The sequence below is a fragment of the Rattus norvegicus genome, unplaced genomic scaffold, assembly GCF_021556685.1.
Source record: "Rattus norvegicus strain SHRSP/BbbUtx unplaced genomic scaffold, alternate assembly SHRSP_T2T haplotype2-0000026, whole genome shotgun sequence".
Taxonomy (NCBI): domain Eukaryota; kingdom Metazoa; phylum Chordata; class Mammalia; order Rodentia; family Muridae; genus Rattus; species Rattus norvegicus.
The window spans coordinates 621,933-643,303 of NW_028238785.1; the positions used below are offsets into that span (position 1 = coordinate 621,933).

At 42.7% G+C, this 21,371-nt stretch overlaps 2 protein-coding genes across 3 annotated transcripts in view; one reads left to right on the forward strand and one right to left on the reverse strand.

Moving 5' to 3' along the window:
- Positions 1-21,371, forward strand: part of LOC134483430 (uncharacterized) — a 37,905-nt gene that overhangs the window by 10,292 nt on the left and 6,242 nt on the right. The gene's annotated exons all lie outside the window — the stretch shown is intronic.
- Positions 147-16,020, reverse strand: LOC134483221 (disks large homolog 5-like). The gene is made up of 6 exons (XM_087601532.1): positions 15,850-16,020; positions 14,559-14,625; positions 3,563-3,722; positions 2,155-2,298; positions 1,362-1,524; positions 147-645 (listed from the first exon to the last, which is right to left on the reverse strand). Exons 2-6 carry the CDS (start codon positions 14,623-14,625, stop codon positions 616-618), a joined length of 564 nt encoding a protein of 187 aa, XP_087457658.1. The 5' UTR covers positions 15,850-16,020; the 3' UTR covers positions 147-615.

Sequence of the window (21,371 nt, forward strand, 5' to 3'; positions counted from 1 at the left end):
GACACTATCACCCTGTGTACAGCTTGGTGGCTTTAAATTCCCTATTTACTCATGCTGCCTGGACCATGCAAAGATCCATATCCAGCTGTCAGTTCTAAGTCTACAGGAGGGGAAAGGACCCTTGAATAAGATGGTCTTAAGAGTCAAGAGTTACAAATCAATTTTTATTCATAAGGAATACAATTTACAAAAAACAGGCATAAAATGAACAACTAAAATGGTATAAAAAATGAAAAACAGTAACAAGAATATATAAGTATGAAATAACAAAAAGAAAACTTCAATGAAAATCATAACCAAAAATATTTCTTAACAGCATTTTCTTAATGAACATTTAGAAACACAGTTGTAGTGCTGTTTCTCCTCTAGGGAGATGTCAAGGCAGTCCCCTCAGATGTCTCTCAAATGGTGTTGTCGGTATGAGAGAGGAGAAAGACCTCAATGAGACAGGCTGGCATACGGATACATAAATTTAGGGTCTCTATACAATGAGGAAATTAACTGAGAAGAAGAATATTCTCCCCAAAAAAGTCTTTGACTGTTGAGGATTGTCGTCACAGGGAACTCCTGACAGAGAAACTCACTCTTCAGGGGGCTGTCTTCTTGGGATCTGTCCTATGCCATGTCTCCTGCAGTTCCTGAGACCTGGGAGGAGAAGGCAGCTATTAAGACACTGATTTAGTGGGGACACGCATACCAGGTGTCAAGTTGCTGCCTTCTGTCCCTTCAGCTGCATTGGACAGACAGCACTGATCTTTTCACTGAAATCATTGCTGATATCTCTGCAGCCTGGGGAAAGTCACCAACAACCCTCACAGTACTGTGGGAGAACAAGCTGCTCCTCAAACTTCTACCAGTGAAAACCAAGAACAGGGAAAGGAGAAGAGATCTAACTGGGTTGCAGGAAGAAAGTAGAAGGCCACATGATACTGAGATCAAAGCCAAAGACCAGGACTCATTTGCCATTTGCACTTGGTTCTTATCCCTACAAGGTGCTTCCAACCATCACATGACCCCTGTATGACCTTTGTCACACGACCAAGAACTCGTTCAAAACTCTTCATAGCATCCAATCTATGACAGGGAGATGCAGTCATGTGATATGTTATTCCTCTGTCACCATTTCTGGACTGCAGTTTCAAAAAGGGCAGAGAAGTGTACTTGCCCATAATTCAGTTTCTGAAAAGTCGTTAACATCCCAGAATACTTGTGCATAGACAGAGCAATGAATAACTCTATCACATGAGGTGGGTGACTGATTGGGTGTGCGGAGATTAGAAAGATGATAGGGGAAGCAAAGATGTATCCAATAGGCAAATGGTATCAGACATTGTTAATCTGACATAGCTGCTTGTTCCTACCAAATTTTGCTGGGTCTGGAGGTTGCTGGTCTTCTCCTGTTCGTCTTCAGCATTCGGGTTCAACTCAAACAAATATCGCTCTAACTCCTTGCTCTCCTGCTTCAATGTGACCAACTTCTTCTTCATACATGCCTGGTCCATCAGGAGCCGGCTGTGCAGGTTGCTGGAAACACACTCTGCATAGTAAGATCCTGAAGCCTCTTCCTCCCATTCCAACTGCCAAATCCCACAAACTCCACCAGGACCCAGATACCCATAAAGACTTCATAGAATACATCTCCATACATGTAAGGCTGCTCCACAAACAGCAAACGGCCAATCCAGGGAAGAATAAATTGTTTCTGTGACCCAAGCACCTAACAGTCCATGTCTCTCCAAAAGAACAAGGAATCTACAACTATCCATGAAAGCCCAATGCATCTGGGCAACATCAATTAGTAGGCAGTAAACAACCACAAGAGGACAGTAGAACCAAGGGAGGTCATGCTAACCATGTGGTCCCCACATTGAGCTTTGTTAAACCTGGTATGACCCCAGAGGCCCAGGTCGGCCTAATAACACTCTGATGCCTGAATCAGTATAGTTCTATCCAGAGCCTTCTAAAGATGCATAGACACTGTGCTGAGAAGTCACAGTCTCTTATGGAACTGAAACTGAGTCCAAAAGACCCACGGCACAGTGATATTTAAACAGCAGAAGACATGGACCCAGAGCTGCATGCTCTCCAGTCCAGAACAAAGAGAGGCAGCAATGGATATTCCATAAGTGATGGGCCCTTTTGACCAGTACTTACCGATAGAAGTTAATCTCCTTCTTGAGCTCCTGAAATTTCTCACGATGTTCAATGTTCTTTGTGTCTAAGTTGTGCAGTAATGACATGACCTCTTTCTCCTTTATCTTCAAGTTTTCATAAAATGGATTTGGCCTGAAGTAGGGGCTGGCCCCAGGAAGATAGAACCCAATGAACATCAAGGTTTAGGATTATATGAACTCAGGCTATGTCTTGTATTACCCCAGCCCTGGAAGGACACTTTCTGAATTCTACATATTTGGATCTTCTTCAGCTTCAGAAACTTGGAATTGTGTGCCCAGGACAACAGAAGCTAAGCACCCAGATAAAGGGTTCCCTGGCTCACTTTTTTCAATCAGGAGGGCTGGATCTGCATTCAAACCTGTTATGCTGTCAAGAGCCTAGGCCACAGAGCTTACCCAACCACACACACACACACACACACACACACACACACACACACACACACACACACACACACATCCAGAAACCTCTGATTTCATTTTTCCTGTTTTGACAAGTGGAATGCTACAAGCCGAATAACTAATATTCTAGAGGCAGACAGTACACATAATTCTGGAGATGAGACCAGATATTGCCACAAACTTATAATCTGCCCAAGGCATACAAATGTATAGACAAATGTGACTACACAGGCAAAGAACTGTGCTGTTAAAAGTGGGGCTTCCAAAATAAAGCACTTACACCTCCATGAAACTATTATAAAGGTAAATCCTGAGGTCAAAAAACAGACCCCTAAATTCCAAAGGTGGAGGGATAGAGAAACATATAAAGGTTGTGCACATGCATGCAGAGCTGTGCACACACAGACACACAAGCTGGGGCACACCCACAAGAAAAGAAAAGTAAGGTCTCCAGCTCTGAAAAAAAGAACCAAAAAAAAAAAAAAGAAAAAGAAAAGAAAAGTAAACAGACTCAGAGAATGAGAGAGACAAATATGGAAAGAGCACAATGAGAATCAGTAGAAATGCATGCACCATTACTGTCTCAGAGTGTAAGGCACAGAGACAAGAAGGAGCAGGCCAGAGCCTCAGGCCTTCTACTTAAGCATTGATATGAACACTGTGGGACCTGTCACCTAAGGCTGCTGCCAGGAGATGATAGCGTTCAGTCACCTTCCTAGCAAGCACAAACACTCTCCACAAACTCACAGCACCCAGAACCTTGCAAAACTACCACCTGTCAAGGGCTTTCCAATTGTACACTGGGAACTCATGCTCCAGTGACTTTATCCCTGAAATCTTCACTCAGATTGCAAGTTCAGATTTTCAACAGGCAGAATCAGAGAGTCCATTTTCAATCTCACTCCTCAGTAAGGGTCAGGTTCTGAATCTCCTCTCTATGGGAGATGAGGTTTAGAACAAGGTTGTTTGTTTGGAGCAATGCATACCTCTTGCTCATGGATCCACCTGTCACATAAAGGAGGCGATCTGTCAGCTCATTTCTCTCCTTGGTAGTTAGCTCCAGTTCTCTATTCAGCCTCTCCTCTTCCTCGTTGGCCTGCACCTTGTTTAGGACATTTTCAGGGGATGACGTCTGTCTGCAGGCCGCTGTAGGTAGAAGAACACAAGTGAACCCGCATGGGGTGAATGCATAGAGCATACACAGACCACAGTGAGGTCCAAACAGGAGAACATGCTTGGAAGCCAGTGTCACTGCAAGGAGTTTGGTCTATGTGTAAGAGGCATCCTAAGTGGATCACAGTTCCCCCACTACTATATAGAGACCAAGAGATGTAAGCAGCCAGGTGTTCCCTATGCCCGCCCACACAGGCTTACAAGTACCAGAGAGATGACTTCTCCAGGATTATTATCAGGTACGCAGGCTACAACCTGGTTTCAGGACCCTCACCCCTCTGGTTTCAGAAGTCAGATCATCAATTCAGCATCCACAATGAATTGATTGATCAGGGATACTCAGATATCCTACACTGTTACTCTAGTCCAATAACTTTGCATTAAAAAGTCATGTAGGGGGAGGACATGGTCAACAGATTTATTAATTCCCCCTACTGAAATGACAAATGCCCCAGAAGTGCCAATAGGTTACAGGCTCTTTCTGTACCTGCTCCATATAGTTTGGCTACTGTAGAAAAATATCTGCCACACAGAACCTCTAATATATGAAGGTAATATTGGCCCCGTCAGCCAGAGGTAGTCACAGGAGTTCTAAGAATATAAGGTCATGCCAGGAGCACAGTTCTCTCCCTCTTACTACTGTCAGATAGTCACTGAATTTAAAGAAGCAATGAAAGTGAAGTACACTGATGCCCTGTTTAATTCAGAAAAGTTATACCCTCCATGACTACTTATGGTGTTATTATATCAATTTAACATACCGAATGCACTGTAAAAGTAAAGACTAGAAGTTCACCCAATAATAGCATAGGCATTGCCATATCCTCCATGTGGTTATGGAGAAACTAATAATGTGAAAACCTTGACTTTCAGGAATTGTGATAATCATGGAATTCAATATCTGTGGAGATGTTCCAGTGGTTGTGGCCCATTGCTATAAAGGCCAGCTGAAGGCCCCACACTCACCCCTGAGAGGAAGCTCAACATACACTGCCCAGAACTTACTCCACATTCCCCATGTCCTGTGTCCATCATTACCTTTAGGTTTCGTTTCCTACACTCTAGACTCTTCTCTATCAACATCAACTCTCCCAAAGCGCCTACAAAGACGGGCAAACATGTCTGTGGATATATCCTTTGGACACTAAAAGAAAAAGTAGGGAATTAGTTGTCACAACCATACTGGTGACATCACAGGGATTCCAAGAAGTCTCTAGGAGACAATAGAATGTCCACGAAGGGACGGCTGATGTCACGGAGAACAGACTTTGCCTCCTTGCTAATGTTCTCCCTGTACTGAGCAAAAGCTGATGTGCCCTTTTCAGGAGACTTCCCTGTGGCATAGCCACTGAGCACCACATGCTTCCAAAGCCAAATTTGGCTCTAGGCTTGATTGGAAAAACCTAAGTCATTGCTATATATCTAAATGAGTGCTTCCTCCCCAATCCCTGCACAGAAATGTTTCATCCTACCTCAAATTCTCCTCAGTCAGCAATATTACCCATTAAAGATTACTGAGAAATCACACCAGTTACTATAAGTAGCCAAAGAGGTCTCCTGTCTCATCATGTGCAGGTGCATGAAATCACACCCAGAAATAGCCTGTAGGGTAGGTTGCGATGTGGGTGTGTATTATAGGTACAACCTGAAGCTTTGTGCTTAACATTTAACAGTTGCCACCGGATTCCTTAGGAGAAAGAATTGCATTCATTATGGTCCTGGCAACAATGTGGTGATCTGTTAGCAGAGGAAACTGAAATATTGGATCCACCAGTGAATGCACCCTCAGGCTGAGTGTGGGGCTCTCCTCTCTGCACCTAAGTTACCAAAGCAGGATTGCTTACAGGCCTCTCTAAGCTATAACGTCTGATTTCATCTGAAAAATAAAATAGTCAGCAATGTGTGTGTGTGTGTGGGGGGTACAGCCAAAGGAGTTGGACAAGCCTAGAGACATAACTCAGTGGACAGAGTAAGAAACAAGCATCTTCACTCCTGTTTCATGGATCACCCCGCAAAACACAAACGCATCTATCCTACTAAAAAAAAAACAAGTTATTTTATTGAATGCATACACTAATACTGTTTACAGTATTGGTAGCAAAGCTCAGATTTTGGGGGCAGATCCATGACTTGAACTATCTTCCTGACAACATATAAAACAATAAATAAATAAATAAATAAATAAATAAGAAAAAACAGAAAAATAAAAAAACACAAAAAGCACAAGCCTTTCATGTGAAGTTACAGAAGAATGATCCAGTGGTCACTTCTGACCAGGCCATTTTAGCTATGACAGTGCATAGTGAACCTTAATTTGATGGGTCCTATATAAAGCTTTGTGCAATATTGTCATTTTAACCAACCTCATCTAGAACATACATAACAACACAGGATATGATCACAATGTCCTTGCTGTGTATCAAGTTATTTTTCTATGTCCTTGATTGTCAGGCATATTACAGCAACAATCTGAGATGGCTGGTAGACTTGGAAGAAAGTGGATATGAAAGATCCCCGTTTGATATCAGTACAGCCATTTCTTACGAATGAGAATCTTTTAAGCTGGCCCTCGCTTAGCCCCTACACATTAGACAATAGACCAGAAAGTACAGAAAGCACATTCCCACCCACTCTCTAGGAAGCTGCCGGACCATAAGAACAGAGGGTACAGAACATATTTACTGCAGGGCAATTAGAAGACAGGAAACATCTCTGGGAAGCTGACTGACCACTATAGAAGTGAGATGTCCTTGGTACTGAATGCAGCTGTGCTATAGGCTTACATAGCTATAGCCTTGTCCTGGGAACTCCAGAAGAGAAACACCTGCCAAGACAGATATCCTTGGTCCTTGTCCTGGGAACCCCAGGATAAGAAAACATATATCAAGTCAGACGTCCTTCATACTGAAATAGCTGCATTGATGTGGTTACGGCCTTATCCCAGGAATTCCAGGACGAGAAACATCTGCCTAGTTATCCTTGGCACGAAATAGCTGAGCTAAGGAAACTGTGTAATCTTAACTGACATTTTAAGCTGTATATTTCTGTTGTTTGAGGTTCCTCACATCCCTCCTGCGTGAGGACCGTGTCGAGCCCCAGTGCATTGGTATCCCAAAGTAAACCTCTTGTTTTTACATCAAGACTGAGTCCTGTGTGTTCATGGGGTGGTGATTGTCCTCAGGACTGGAGCGAGAGTCTCCTCTGTCTGAGGGTCTTTCAGATAAAGCTATAGTTGTGGGTTACACACCTCAGCTCTCATTGGCTAATGCTGTCCTCACAGTCCTTGGAGGCCCCTTTGTAAGACTACCTGTTGGAAAGTGGAAGCAGCTTTATTTGAGCTCAAAGTGAACCTGACGAGCAACGTAGAGGACAAGATGGGGTAATTGAGACCCTGTCTAAAACCAGCACTGAAACCCACCCTCCATTCAAAGCATCATCTACCAATTCTTGAATTTTTACCATTCTCTGCCAACCAGTCTTTCATTCAGGAAAGGTAGAAAAGAACTGGAAATGATCTTTGTATTCTAAGGACCTCGATCTGTCTTTCCTTAGGTCCACGTTAAGAACAAATGAAATGGGTATCACCATCTGAATAACTTAATATTACCTACTCAGCATTTCTAGCCTAATACTGTGCCTATGGCAATCTCAAGCTTCCCTGAGTGTTGCTGCCCCAGCAAGAAGAATGAAGTTCTATGGTCAATCCCCAGTGAACCTTTCAAGGGGTTAGAAGAAAGCCATCAGAGATACTGCACTTCTTTGTCCTTCGATTAAATCAAGATGATACAACGTGAATCTAGTGTGCTATTCCACCACACATCTTCCTCACAACCCCACCTATCTGAGGTCATTCTTGGCAGAATTCATGCCCCACCATCCGAGATATTTCTTGATTCATTGCTGCCAAGGGCCAGGTTTCCTGAGTTTTGTTTTTTATAGAATTGGGTGTAGTCAATCATAGTTGCCCTCTGTAAGAAATGACAAATATCTATAATAACTGAATATTCTGAAGGTTTTTATACTGGTTTTATTATACATATAACTGTGAAACGGAAAACATACATATTTCATCAATGAAATGAGTAAGATTGATTTAATGAACAGAAAAATGGATGGTACTTCAAAACTTCCATGATTACATATTATCTATTTAATTCCCTCCACAATAGCAAGAAACGGACATTATTATTTACTTAAACCGAGAAAATATTAATTGTTTGGCCTGCTTTTCTGAGCTTCCTTAAGGTATAGTTAATTGACAGAGCTGTGGTTTAAAATTAGGGTCCATATTCTTCTGTTTTAAATGTGTGCCTTTTCTTTCTATTTTTTTCTCCATCTTTATTAAATTGGGTATATCTTATTTACATTTCAATTGTTATTACCTTTCTGGGTTTCCAGGCAAACATCCCCCTAACACCTCCCCCTCCCCTTCTATATGGGTGTTCCCCTCCTCATCCTCCCACCATTACCACCCTCCCCCCCCAACAAGCCCCTTCACTGGGGGTTCACTCTTGGCAGGACCAAGGGCTTCCCTTTTATTTCTAGTGGGTGCTGCTCTCCCTGCTCCGTGGGAAGTGGATGGGGGGAAGGCCCGGGCCTGAGGTGAGTTGGAACTGGGGTAGAAAGGCATAGGGCCTCCTAGGTGAGAATGCCAAACCACCACTGCTGCTGCAGCCACCATGGAGAAGCCTTTGTTCCTGCTGCAGGGAGGAGAGTCTGGTGCCCACAAGATGGCTGAAGGGGAGCTGAGAGTGGACAGCTTCATCACCCGCCTGCTGGAGGTATGAGGATATCGTCCGGGAAAAATTGTGCAGATGACTGGAGCAGAAGTCCGAGGGCTGTGTATCACGTCTCGTGAAATCTTTCTTAGCCAGCCAACAGCTGTGAACACAGGTTTCTTTTGGAGAGCAGGCCTGTGCAGGCCCAGAACCTAGGTGGGACAGTTCAAGCTACCCTTTTTCCATGGCCAATCTCAGATCATATTCAGAAAGTATTTCTTGGGCTAAAGAGATGGCTTAGTGGTTAAGAGCACTGACAGCTCTTCCAGAGGTCCTAAGTTCAAATCCCAGCAACCACATGGTGGCTCACAACCATCTGTAATGAGATCTGATGCCCTCTTCTGGTGTGTCTGAAGACAGTCACGGTGTACTTGTATATGATAAATAAATAAATAAATCTTTAAAAAAAAGAGTATTTCTTCCAGGTGATGGATTTTCAATTTATGGAATTGAACTAACTTACTCATGGTGGAAGTGACACAGAGAGTTAAAGTACAGAAGGAATAATCCAGAATGTCCACCAAAAGTTGCTGTCACACCAGGGCTTTTAAAAGCTCAGCTGCTAGAGAAGCAATGTAGTCTTTGGTTATTCTCAAGCTTAGGTCTTCTAGTCATTATAAGCTGACCATGACACAAAAAGAGTCATCTATATCAAAATAGAGAAGAGTAACTAGATTCACACCACACTATCACATTACTACTGTATTTGAGGTTCTCAGTTAATATCTAAGAACCTGGAAGAGGCCTGGGTCTTGCTACACAAACTCATGATTTATGTCCCCATTGTCAGCTGAGATTCTTCATGCAGCCTGGGGTCAAGGAGGTCATCCCACAAAGCACAAAACACCCATCTCAGATAAACATGTATGGTTTACTGAATCCAAAACATCCATGAATTTCAGGACACAATTAAATGTTGAAACCTAAGGATAATAGATAGAGAAGAGAATTAAGATTTCTAGTTCATAGATCCAGTAAACACCTTCAACAAATCATAGCAGCAAACTTTCATAAGGTAAAGAAAGAAAAGGCAATAAAGGTACAACAAGCCTACAGAACATCAAACTAATTGTACCAAAAATATTCCTCCATTCACATAATAATTAAAACGCTAAATGCACAGATCAAGAAAGAACATTAAACGGGGTAAGGTATAAATATCTAGTAACAAATAAATTCAGACGTATCTGAATTACACCAGACTTCTCAACAGAGATTCTAAAAGTCAGAAAATCTTGGGCAGATGTAATACAGACACAGGCTCCTATATCCAGCATAATCATCAATCACCATAAAAGGAGGAACCAGGATATTTCATGACAAAACCAAATTTAAAGAATTCTTTTCTATAAGAAAGCACAACAGAGGCTAATAGGAGGAAAACTCCAAGACAATGAACTAAACTATACCCAAGAAAAACCAAGAAATTAATCTTCTCTCAATAATTTAAAAAAAGAGAAGCACACAAACATAATTTCACCTATAACCAGAAAAAGAAGAGAATGCAGCAAACATTGGCTTTAATATCTGAACAGATCTTCTTTCCCTAATCCCCAAGCTCTCAGGGGCCAAACTGCCAGCCAAACTGTATGCAAGGATGCTCTATGGTTCAAGGTGAGGCCTGTAGCCCCACCAAAGGCAGATCCTAGAGGTGTGAGGTGGGGATGGATATGTGTGGGTGCAGGAGCACTGTCACATAGGCAAAGCTGAGCAGAAACGGGATGTAAGGTTTGATGAGGGGAGTCTGGAAAGCAGGACAACAGTTGAAATGTAAATAAATAAAATAACCGATTAATAAAAAATAGCCAAAAATAAAATAACAAGTAAAAAGGTAAATGAAAATTAAACCAAACCAACCAACCAAACAAACAAAAATCCCTGTAGTGGATTGGCCTAATTCTGCTTGTATTTTAATGCTAATTTGTGGAACTCAGGACTGGTTAACCCCAAATAACTGACCCTGTTCCCAGTTAACTGTGATTATAAAGAAGCCAACAGCCAACAGCTGCACAGCAGAGAGATGGGGGAGGGGAGCTTTGAGGGCTTTGCTAGAGAGGATCATGAGGAGGGAAGAAGGAAGAAGAAGCTGCCAGAGAATAAAGGAAGAACATGTGTGATGGAGAGAAGAGAGGAAGAGAACAGCAGCCATGGTTAAGGGAGAGGAGAGCCTGGTCCTGAGGGCTGTCCAAGTGGAACAAAAACAGTCAAGATGCTACACAGCCTGTAAGAGTTGAGCGTTATTGTTTGGAAAGTAGATCTGATACCATGGAGGGCAGGCAGCTGCCCAGCTACTGTGCTGACGAATGCATACTAAAAATAAATTTAACAAAATATGAGTAACCAGTAAGACAGCTCTGTAGAGGATCCTAAAAGGAATACTTTAGTTTGAAGGGAAGGACAAAATACCAGAGAACACAGGGGATAAATTAATAAAACTAGGACAGTTAATCAAAGAAGACTGTGAAAACCACAAAAATTAACAAAATGACAAAATTTAATACATAGGTTTAAATAATAATTACATATCACAAAACTCAATATCTAGGGTGGTGGGGCATGAATTCTGCCATGGTCTGAACTCAGAAAGGTGGGGTTGGGAGAAACATGTCTGGTTAAATAGTCCACCCACATTGTGTCAATGTGATTTAATCTAAGGACAAAGAAGTGGAGCATCTCTCATGGTTTTCTTCTAACCCCTTGAAAGGATCACTGGGGTGTGGCCACAGTACTTCATACTTCTTGCTAGTTCAGCGAAACTCAAGGAAGCTTGAGATTGTCACAGCACAGTATTAGGCTAGATATACTGAGTAGATGATACTAAGTTGTTCAGATGGTGATATCCATTTGCATGTGTTCTTAATGTGGACCTAAGGAAAGAGAGATCAAGGTCCTTAGAATAGAAGGAACATTCCCAGTCCTTTTCTACCATTCCAGACTGAAAGGCTGGTAGGGAGAAAGTGGTAAATAATAAAGAATTAATAGATGATGCTTTGAATGAAGGGTTGGTTTTTGTGCTGGTTTTAGACAGGGTCTCAAGTATCCCATGTTGCCCTCTCCCTGGCTGGCCCGGTTCACTTTGAACTCAGATAAACCTGCTTCCACTTTCCAATAGATAGTCTTACAAGAGGGGCCTCCGAGGTCTCTGAGGACAGCATTAGCCTTTGACAGTTGAGGTGTGTAACCCACAACTATAGTTTTAGCCACTTTGTTCCATGTCTACCAGCTATTTCAGATTGTTGCTGTTCTATGCCTGACAATCAAGGACACATAAAAATAACCTGATAGAGAGCAAGGACATGGTGATCACATCCTTGCCTCTGCTGTATGTTCTGGATGAGGTTTGTTAAAATTCCAATATTGCAAAAAGCTTTATATAGGGCCCATCACATTAAGGGTCACTATGCAGTGTTTCATCTAAAATGGCCTAATCAGAACTGACCGCAGGACAACACTTCCTGCGAAGTTCCTATGAGAAGCTTAAGTTTTTTGTGTTTTTTCTTCTTCCTTCCTTCCTTCCTTCCTTCCTTTCTTTCTTTTTTTCTTTCTTTCTTTCTTTCTTTCTTTCTTTCTTTCTTTCTTTCTTTCTTTCTTTCTTTCGCTTCATAGGTTTAGAAGAATGTATTTTGGGCCACGGATCTGCCCCTAGTATCTTAGCTATGGATGTGATCAATCAGTGTTAGTGTGTGCATTCAATAAAATGTCCATTTTTGACTAAGGTAGATGCTTCTGTGTTTTGTGGGGTGACCCATTGTCAATGTGTAGTGAGTTGGGGCCCTGGGTATGGTCGCATACCCCCAGGACACAGGGGGTGCAGAGCAAAGGCATAAGAAACTGCACGCAGTTGTAAGCTTTATTAATCCTTATTAAGCTAAGAATATGCATTACTACAATTTTCATTGTGTCAAGATAACATAAGATCATTATTCCCAGGATACCAGGAACAATGAGGGAAGATTAAACAAAGAAAGACGAATAAACGAAAGCTTCTTCTAAAAATATTCATATAACAAATAACCTCTCTTATTATAATCAAAATATACTCACCATTACCAAGAGAGCGTTAGAACCACTTCCACAAAACGGGACACAGCAGAACATAATTTAAGGCCAAGTGAGAAAAACATTTTCTTCTCCAGGGCGGCATTCCAGCCCCTACTTGAATCTGGCACCAGGCCTTTCTTGACCCTGCCTGGGAGCTGCATCTCTATGTCTTAACAATTCCTTCTTTTTTCTTTTGTTTTAAAGTAACACTTTACATAACATAGCTAAAGGTCCTTGTAGGGGTTTAGTCATGTAAAAATAAAGCAACATAATACATAATGTACATAAGATTATGACAAAACTAGCTCATCCCATGCTATGGAAAATCCTTTGAAGCCAAGCCTTGGGATCTAATCCTGTCAATTGATCAGCCAATAATTTCGCTATTCCATATCTTCTAGCTGTTTACCAAAAGACATTCGAACATCATATTTCAAGGCATTAATTACTTTTGAAGCACTTTCATTACCCTCTAAATAGGCTTGAATTAACTTCCAATCATGTTCTGTGTCATTATCCATATATTTACTAACAGAAAAGTAGTAGGATTTCATCATGATAAGCAATATAAGCCCGATAACTGGCATTGTCCGCAGCAGAAGAAACCATGAGTAAAACACACATTGCTAAGAATAAGTGCTCAGCCGTAAAGGACTTTCCTGAAGGAGACAAAATTATTCCTTTCAGTGCTTAATCGCTTCACCTGACCCCACATAGGTAATAGGGTTGTCACTACACGGATCCTTATCCATTGTTGTTTGTGGACACTAAGAGAAGCCAGGGCCTCAGTAATGGAGGACACCTCCTCATCTCCTGAGAACATCCATCAGGAGAAAATGTAGCTGGTTTAACTGGATTCCTTTGAGGGTAGGGAGCAGTTCTTATTATTCTGTGCTTGGATCCATCTCCCGGGTAACCAGAATAGTCTCCCATCCTGTAATGAGACAAAACCCTCTCCCCTATATACAATGATGTCCTTTCCTGCCATTCAGCATCCCGGGCAATTTTTATCCATACTGTCTTTTCCATGCCTTCTTGGGGGAAGTTCAACAAAGTGTCTATTGGCTCTTGATATAACTTCACCTTGTGGTAAATTAAGAAAATTAATAACGTATAATGCTTGTGCCAATATAGCCCTGGGACTGGTCTGCAAACTCCATTCAGGTTGCATAAGGCCATCTCTTTTCCCCCTTTTTAATTTTATAATTTGTCATTTCAGGGTATGGTGAATTCTTTCAACAAAAGCTTGTCCTTGTGTATTGTGTTCTGTACCAGTAATATGTACAATATGATATTGTTGACAAAATTGTTTATATTGATAAGAAATATATGTAGTCCATTATCAATTTTAATTTTAGAAGGCAGTCCCATAACAGCAAAAGTTTCCAATAGATGCTGTATAACATGAGCAGTGCGTACTCCTGGAAATGGTGTAGCCCACACAAATTTTGAAAAATTATCTATGCTTACATCTATATGTGAAAGGCGACCAAACTCAGAAATATGGGTTATATCGATCTGACACGATGTATTAAGTTGCATCCTTCTGGGATTAATTTGAGATGGAATACATTTTATACGTGAAGACTGACACATAGGCAATTAGCAATAATTTGTTTGGCTTGAGAATAGGGAATCTTATATTTAATATGTAAATATCCTGTATTGGCATGATTATGACTGTGTTCTTCTGGGGTAGCAAATGCCACTAATTGATCTACTATATGATTGCCAAGTGTTAAAGATTCTGGAAATTTTGAATGTGATCTAGTATGTGTAATGAATATTCTAGAGTTTCATAATAACAATAGTCCTTTAATATGTGAGAATAACATTTAATATAGGCTTAGATGTAGAAACAACAGCAGTCGCAATATTCTGTACTACTCCTACAACATAAGCGGACTCAGCTATAATATTTTTACATCATGAGTAAAATCCTGGAATACATTAATTAATTACCGCTAATAATTCATTTTGTTGTACTGACCCAAAAGAAGATTCTTGTCCCCAAAATTAATCTTTGGTCCAATAAGCCATCTTGGTCTTAGAGCCATCTGTAAACACAGTAAGGGCTGATGGTAATGGATCAACAGAAATTAGTGTATTTATCAAATTTTTTTTGTTTTTTAAAGCAATCCCACAATTTACTATGGAGAGGATGAAATTCAACATTTCCAGTGTAAGAAATCATGGCTAATTGAAAAACCTCAGACATCTGCATTAAATATTCCCCTTTATCTTTGCTTAATGGGAAAACAATAGCAGCACAATCATATCCCCACAGAGTAACAGGTCTTTGTATGCCTTGCTGAATAATTAAAGAAATTTGTTCCTCATTAATTGTTAATGTTTGGTTAAAGTTTTATTTAATATAAACCCATTCTAAAGGCAACTCATCCTGAGCGAAAGTGCCTGTAGGATATTCAAGAGTATTTAAACATATAATTTAATAACTCTATCTGGATCAATACGTGCCAAATATGCATCTTTCCATTTTCAGAAAAGATACCCTTGCATGCCTTCATATAAGCATTAATATCCCCAGCCTCCTTTATAGGTAATAATGCTCTCCTGTACTCTTAATTAGCATTTTCAAAAGCAAGCATTTGCAGCAGTTGTCCTCCAGCTACCTCTCCTACCATTGTTCTTTCCAATGTTAATTTTAATATACATAAAAACTTAATATATGGTTCATAGAAAGCTACTACCTTTTTCAACCAACCAGTATCATCCTTTATAATAAGTCGGTTGGGCCACACCTTGAATCGATGCTGGCCTAATTATAGGAAAAGAAAAAGCAGGTGAATTCGTCATTATCATATTGTGAATCTAATGGTCAACATGCCATCCTCGGGAAACGACTTAGAAAAACCTGCTTCAGGCAGTGGTAGAGGGCAAAACTTTTACTTTCGTTTTGTCTTAATGAAGCTCTAGCTTCTTGTTCTGTATTCGTTATTACCCTGTCTGCATTCATGGCCTTGAACACAGTAAAAATTACAGCCCAAAGAGACCAGAAATTGGAATCTTTTTGCCCTGCCTGACAGCCTTTTTCTCCTTAACTTTCACTTTGACCCAGATATCAGAATCCCTGGAACCCTCGTAAGGGAACCATGGAGTGTACTCTTGCTGTCTCTAAACACTTTTCTAAACCAGACTGATAGACATGAATTCCCTGCACTCTTAAAGATGCTTAAGCATAGCGAGATGAAGAGAAGATTTATCTTGTCCCATTTCCTTGTAATAAATTGTACTTACCTTATCTGACTGTCCAGACTTACCTTCAGGGACCCTGTTCCAGTGCCATAGGTCGACGTCTAGGGTGTTGGGAGCCCTGCGTCCGGTCGCATTCCTTTCTGTGTTTCCCGATGCTCAGTGGCCATGCCACTCCAGCATGCTTTGAAATGAACCAGTCCGCCGACACCACCACCACCATCACCACCACCACCACCACCACCACCACCACTACCACCAATTTGGTTTTGTAAATAAAGTTTTATTGACATCGCCATACTCAGCATTTACATCCTGTTCAGTGCTGCTTCTGGCTGCAGCTGCAGGGCTTAGGAGCCACAGAGCCATTTAGGCTCCCAGAGCTGAGAGCATTGACCTTTGCCTTGTTTGTGAAAGAGGTGACTGACCCCTGTGCTCAAGGTGGCCTTTCCGTGCCCTTTAACCCATAGCATAGGTCTCTGTGCCATCCTCTCCCTTTGCTGTGGTGTGCACTTCCTGGTACATTTCCATTAGCTCTTGACATTTCCAGAGCATTGGGTCTTGCAAATTGAATTTGCATGGCACCAGGAATAGACCTGATGGCAGGGTGTAGGACACTCCCTATGGGGACCCTGCCCAGGGGCATAAGCTTACTTTTCCAGTCAACTCCCTGAACAGTGAGCCTTTGTGGGACAAGGTACTTCATGACATGACTTGACCTCTCTGCAGTGCACCCAATCCCTGCTTGGCTCAGATGTCCCCCAGAGAGGTTGTGTGAGTGTCCCCAGTAGAGGCAGCACTCTGTGTGGTGGCATTGACATGGCATCCAGGAAAGTCAAAACCAGAGGGACATGTCGGGCAGTTGGAAGCAGATGTCTGCGTCCATGGAGAGAAGGATGGGCTAGACACTCCTACAGGGGGTGAGCTGAGAAGCACTTCCTTGGCTTTTTCACAGCCGTGTAGGCTGCATGCCATGCTGTGTACCCATGCTGTGCTGAAGCCCCAGACTTTGAGTCTCCCACAGCTGCTGTGTCCTGGGGCCAGGGTAGGATTAAGCAGACTTCAGCAGGAGAAAGGTGAAAACCCTGGTTGCGGGGTTGGGATGGCACAGTCATAAAACTCCTGCACATGAGGCCCCTGACTTAGAGCCGTATAGCAGCTGTGACAAGCCAGCTCTGGTGACACTCATCTGCAATGCCAGGCCATGGGGGGTAGAGGCAGTAGGATCAGTTGTTTAATTATCCTTGGCTACACGGCAAGTTCGACGCCAGCCTGGGCAACTTTGTCTATGAAAATAAGACAAAACTAGGTCTTGACTCTGAGCATCACTGCCTGTACCTGGCACGGTTGCCCCACCCCAGGTAAGAAACCCCTCTGTCCAGAGGCCATAACTGCAGGAGACCCCTGGCCAAGTGTCTATACCGCGCCTTGTTTGACTGGACTGTGCTGAGGACCAACCACACTCTCAACAGGAAGGACATGGGAGAGGCTGTTTCTGTGAGGTCCCAGGCCCTGAGACGGCCAAGAATAAACCCTGTCCTTGGGAAAGCCATGGAGACTAGGAACCCACGGGATCTCTGCAAACACCAGGGCTGGCAGAGGACTCTGATCCTCTACAGCAGCTGCTCTCAATCTGTGGGTTCTACATCAGAGCTCCTGCACACCAGACATTTACACTACAGTTCCTCACAGTAACAAAGTTACACTCATGAAGTAGCTCTCCAATAAGTTTATGTTGGGATGACAACGACATGAGGAACTGAAATAAAGAGTCACAATTTTAGGAAGGGTAAGAACCGCCATTCTATAGGAACCCAGGCATCTGCACTCGGTGTCTGGAAGTGTGATAGGCTAGGCTTCACCCTCAGCGATGCCAGCATGTGGGCACCAAGCCCAGGTTCCACCCCAATGCTTCCTGGATATGTGCAGGCCTGGTTCCATCAAGAAGTAATAAAGGAACCCTTGGCAAAAAAACAGTGGGTACCAAACAGGTCAGCAAAAGACATCCCCTCTTCTGCAACTCCTCTCAGGACGGCTAGTCTTCCCAGGAGGCCCAGGCTATAACCAAACCTTGTCTCCCAGTGCTTGCCCATTGGTGTCTTGGCCATTTTCAGATTTGAGGACTTTGAACAGAATAGCTTCCAGCAGATTTGCATCAATGAATCCAACAAGTAGTTGCAGTCCTACTTCACCCAGCACATCTTCAAGCTGGAGCAGGTGAGAGTGGACACCTATTCCCCAGCCCAGCCCAGCCATCACCCTGAATGTCAGCTGTGTCCCTCAGTATCAGCAGGATGGGGCCTGGGCACCGCAGGTTCCCCAGGACCTAAAGCTATGTCCTTGAACTCAGTGCCATGCTCAGCCCTTCCAGCCTCTTTCAACCCTTCTGGATGCTCAACTGCTCCTGCAGCAAGGCAGCAGTGTGCACATTCTGTCACGTCATTTGTGTGTGTCTACAGGAGGTCAGAGCCTGTCCCCTCTGGTCCTTTCTTTTGCTGTATTTGCCTTTCTGAGGAGGCAGCACCCACAGGTATGGGAGGCAACCACATGCATATTCTGCAGCCATGTCTGATTCCTCTGAGGCTCAGTCCCACTTACACACCTACCCTCCAACCTCCCCCCTCCATGTCACCCCTGGGGCTCTGTAAACCTTCCTGCTTTCTGTCTTTATATAACTGGTGACACTGCAGCCCTCAGTGGTGTCATACAGTGTTAGTTTGTCTTTGCACTGCCTGGAGGTCTGACTTAGGAGAATGGCTACCATTCTCATTCCTGTTCAAGGATCAGAATCTGAATCCTATGTAAGGCTGAATAATATTCCAGCACATGGGTGGGCCATGTTGAATTCACACAGTCACCTATGGATTTTATGTTTTGGCTTGTAAACACACACATATAAGACTCAAGTGACACCCAAGTGGAGAATTGCTGGAGTCCTCCATGGCTTTCTGAACTGTCTGAGAGACCATCCTGTCCACAGTGTATAGGGCACCATCTACTCATAGCTCACACAGCATGAGAAGATTAGTGAGGGTTAACCTGGATTCTCTGTCTCCTACTTTCTGCCACACTAGCCCTAGCATCTTTCTGTATTGCAGTGAATGTTTAGAACCCAGGAGGATGGCAGCTTCCTTGCTCAAATATAGCAAGTTCCTCCTTGCCTGCTTTGAGACTGAGTCTCATGCAGCCCAGGCTGGCTTTGATCTCACCATTAGTTAAAATGGCCATGAACTCCTGGTTCTCATGCCTCAGACTTCTCTGAGCGCTGGGTGACAGGTATGCACCACTCTTAAGTCCTGCCACTGGGACAAGAGTGAGCAGAGCCAGCTCTGAAGCACACACTTTGCTGGTGTCAGGGATGACTGACTTATGATCCTGTCTTCCTTGCCCATGGCCCTTCTCCTTGGTGCATGCCATCCTTCCTCCCTGTGACTCATGGGGGACACCAAGCCTGAGGATGTCAGGAAGAAGTTTACTTACTTCACTGGGTTGGAGGCTGTTAGGTTCCTGCGTCAGTAGGTGCGATTCAAGCTAGAAGGTTTGTGGCATGAGAAACTGGAACAGAACTGGAATGGCAGGAACAATCGTCGCCTGGCTCTGAGAAGACCAGGTGGGCAGAAACTCATCGTTGGGCAGGTAGTGAGCTCAAGACCAGGCTGGGCATTGCTCAGTGCACGTGAACAGGTGTGCTTACATGGACATGTGTTTCCCCCACATGGTCACCACTTATCCAGGCACGGTGAATACTCCAAGGACCTTTTTATGTTTTAACATTGTGTGTGTTTGTGTGTCCATACATACATATACACACATACATTCGTACATAAACACGAATACACGTACCTGAAAACACATGCATATACATGACTATACACATTCATGCTCATGCACAGATATATACACACCTACATGCATACACACATACATACACACACATACACACATACACACATACATGCATACACACATACACATATACATACACACATACACACACATACAATACATATACACACATACAAATACACCTATACACACATATAGACAGACATATACACACATATACATATACACGTATACACATACATGCATACACACATTCATATCCACACGTACATACAGACATATACATATATACTCACATACATGTAAGCACATGAGTGGAAGCCAGAGGACAGCTTGTCCCTTGGTTCTCTCCTTTTTACCACGTGGGTCCTGGGGATTGAGTCAAGCTCATCAGACTTGACAGCAAGCCCCTTTAACTGTAGAGCACTCTCATTGGCTGCCAGTTGCCTCTTTCCACAAATTCTATCCATGGTGGAATGTTTACAGTTGTTATTCTCATGATTCCTTCAGCAATAGCGCAGACATCATTTACACTGCATTAGGAGTTATAATTCATGTAGATGTCAGGAGAGCTGGAGGCGTGCATGAAGAAGAGAGCCCACTTTCAATGTCATTATGTGGTATTGCCTTAGGCCCTTTTATACACTCCCCTGGCTTTGTCTGAGTATATGTTTGAGGTCTCTCTATGACTGTGCAAAGAAGTAAGAGATAGGGCTGGGCCACAAAATAGGAAAGTACTTGTTCATCCAAAAACAAAAACAAAAAACAAACAAACAAACAAAAATAGCTCTAGGGTTAAATATTGGTGCTAGTACTGAACTACACAGCCAGAAGGTATTTTTCTAAGTAAATAACACAATATTGGGGATGACAATATGATCAAATATCCTACAACATAAGTTTGCAATGTTACCTACATTTTATAAATCAAGTCTGACCACCGTTTTGGTTGTTTCCAATCCTGTCTGAGTGCATCATCACGGGAATCCCAAGGAAAATCAGAAATGGGTTCTTGAAGCTGTTGCACAGGGCCAGTATAGACCTAAATACCACAGAGGAAACCTTGATTCTTATCACAAGGGATCATTCACCATCCCTCTTGTCACATAACTTATGACAAGAGGTCACCTTTCCTAAACTTAGCCTTTTTCCCGAGTGCTGCAGAAGGGAAGACCTGGTGTCAAGGGGTCTGGATTCAAACCACAGGACACTGAATTCATTTAAATAGGTGTAGTTTATTAATGCACACACCAATACAGTTCAACCAGAGCAACAGCTCACAACTGTGTACTGGACATTGCTAGGCCCCGCTCATTGCAAAATCCACATGGGCTGGTGCACAAGTGTTGGAAATGCTTCGGTCTGTGGGCCCTGACTCAGGCCATTTTACACATAATTGTTCCTATTTTCCTTGAATCTATTGGGTCCTATGTGAAGAATACACTTGGGGAACTTGTTAAGATTAACAAACCTCATAACATACAGAACATAACAGGGTATGTGACCAGCACCACACAGTTCAACGTCAGAGTTTTTTGTTCTTTGTTAGTGTTTTTCTTGGCATCCATGATGTGGAGGCGTATTACAGAGCAATAGGAAAGAGCTGGCTGCTGTGTAACAAATTCACTGCTATTAAGGTAGGTATGGGGGCAAGACCTCAGCAATAGCCCTTAAGATCGGAAGGAGATGATGTGTTTAATAACTGAAAGGAGCTGCCTCAGCTGTGTTTCTCTGCCTGCTCAGT

Excerpts from the sequence above, each read along its gene's own strand:
- LOC134483221 (XM_087601532.1), bottom strand. The coding sequence starts at position 14,625 with ATGGCTCTAAGACCAAGATGGCTTATTGGACCAAAGATTAATTTTGGG. Across the intron at positions 3,723-14,558 it reads GGACAAGAATCTTCTTTTGG|CGGCCTGCAGACAGACGTCA; the intron begins GTCAGTACAACA and ends TTCTACCTACAG. Across the intron at positions 1,525-2,154 it reads AAGGAGATTAACTTCTATCG|CAACCTGCACAGCCGGCTCC; the intron begins GTAAGTACTGGT and ends GTGTGTTTCCAG.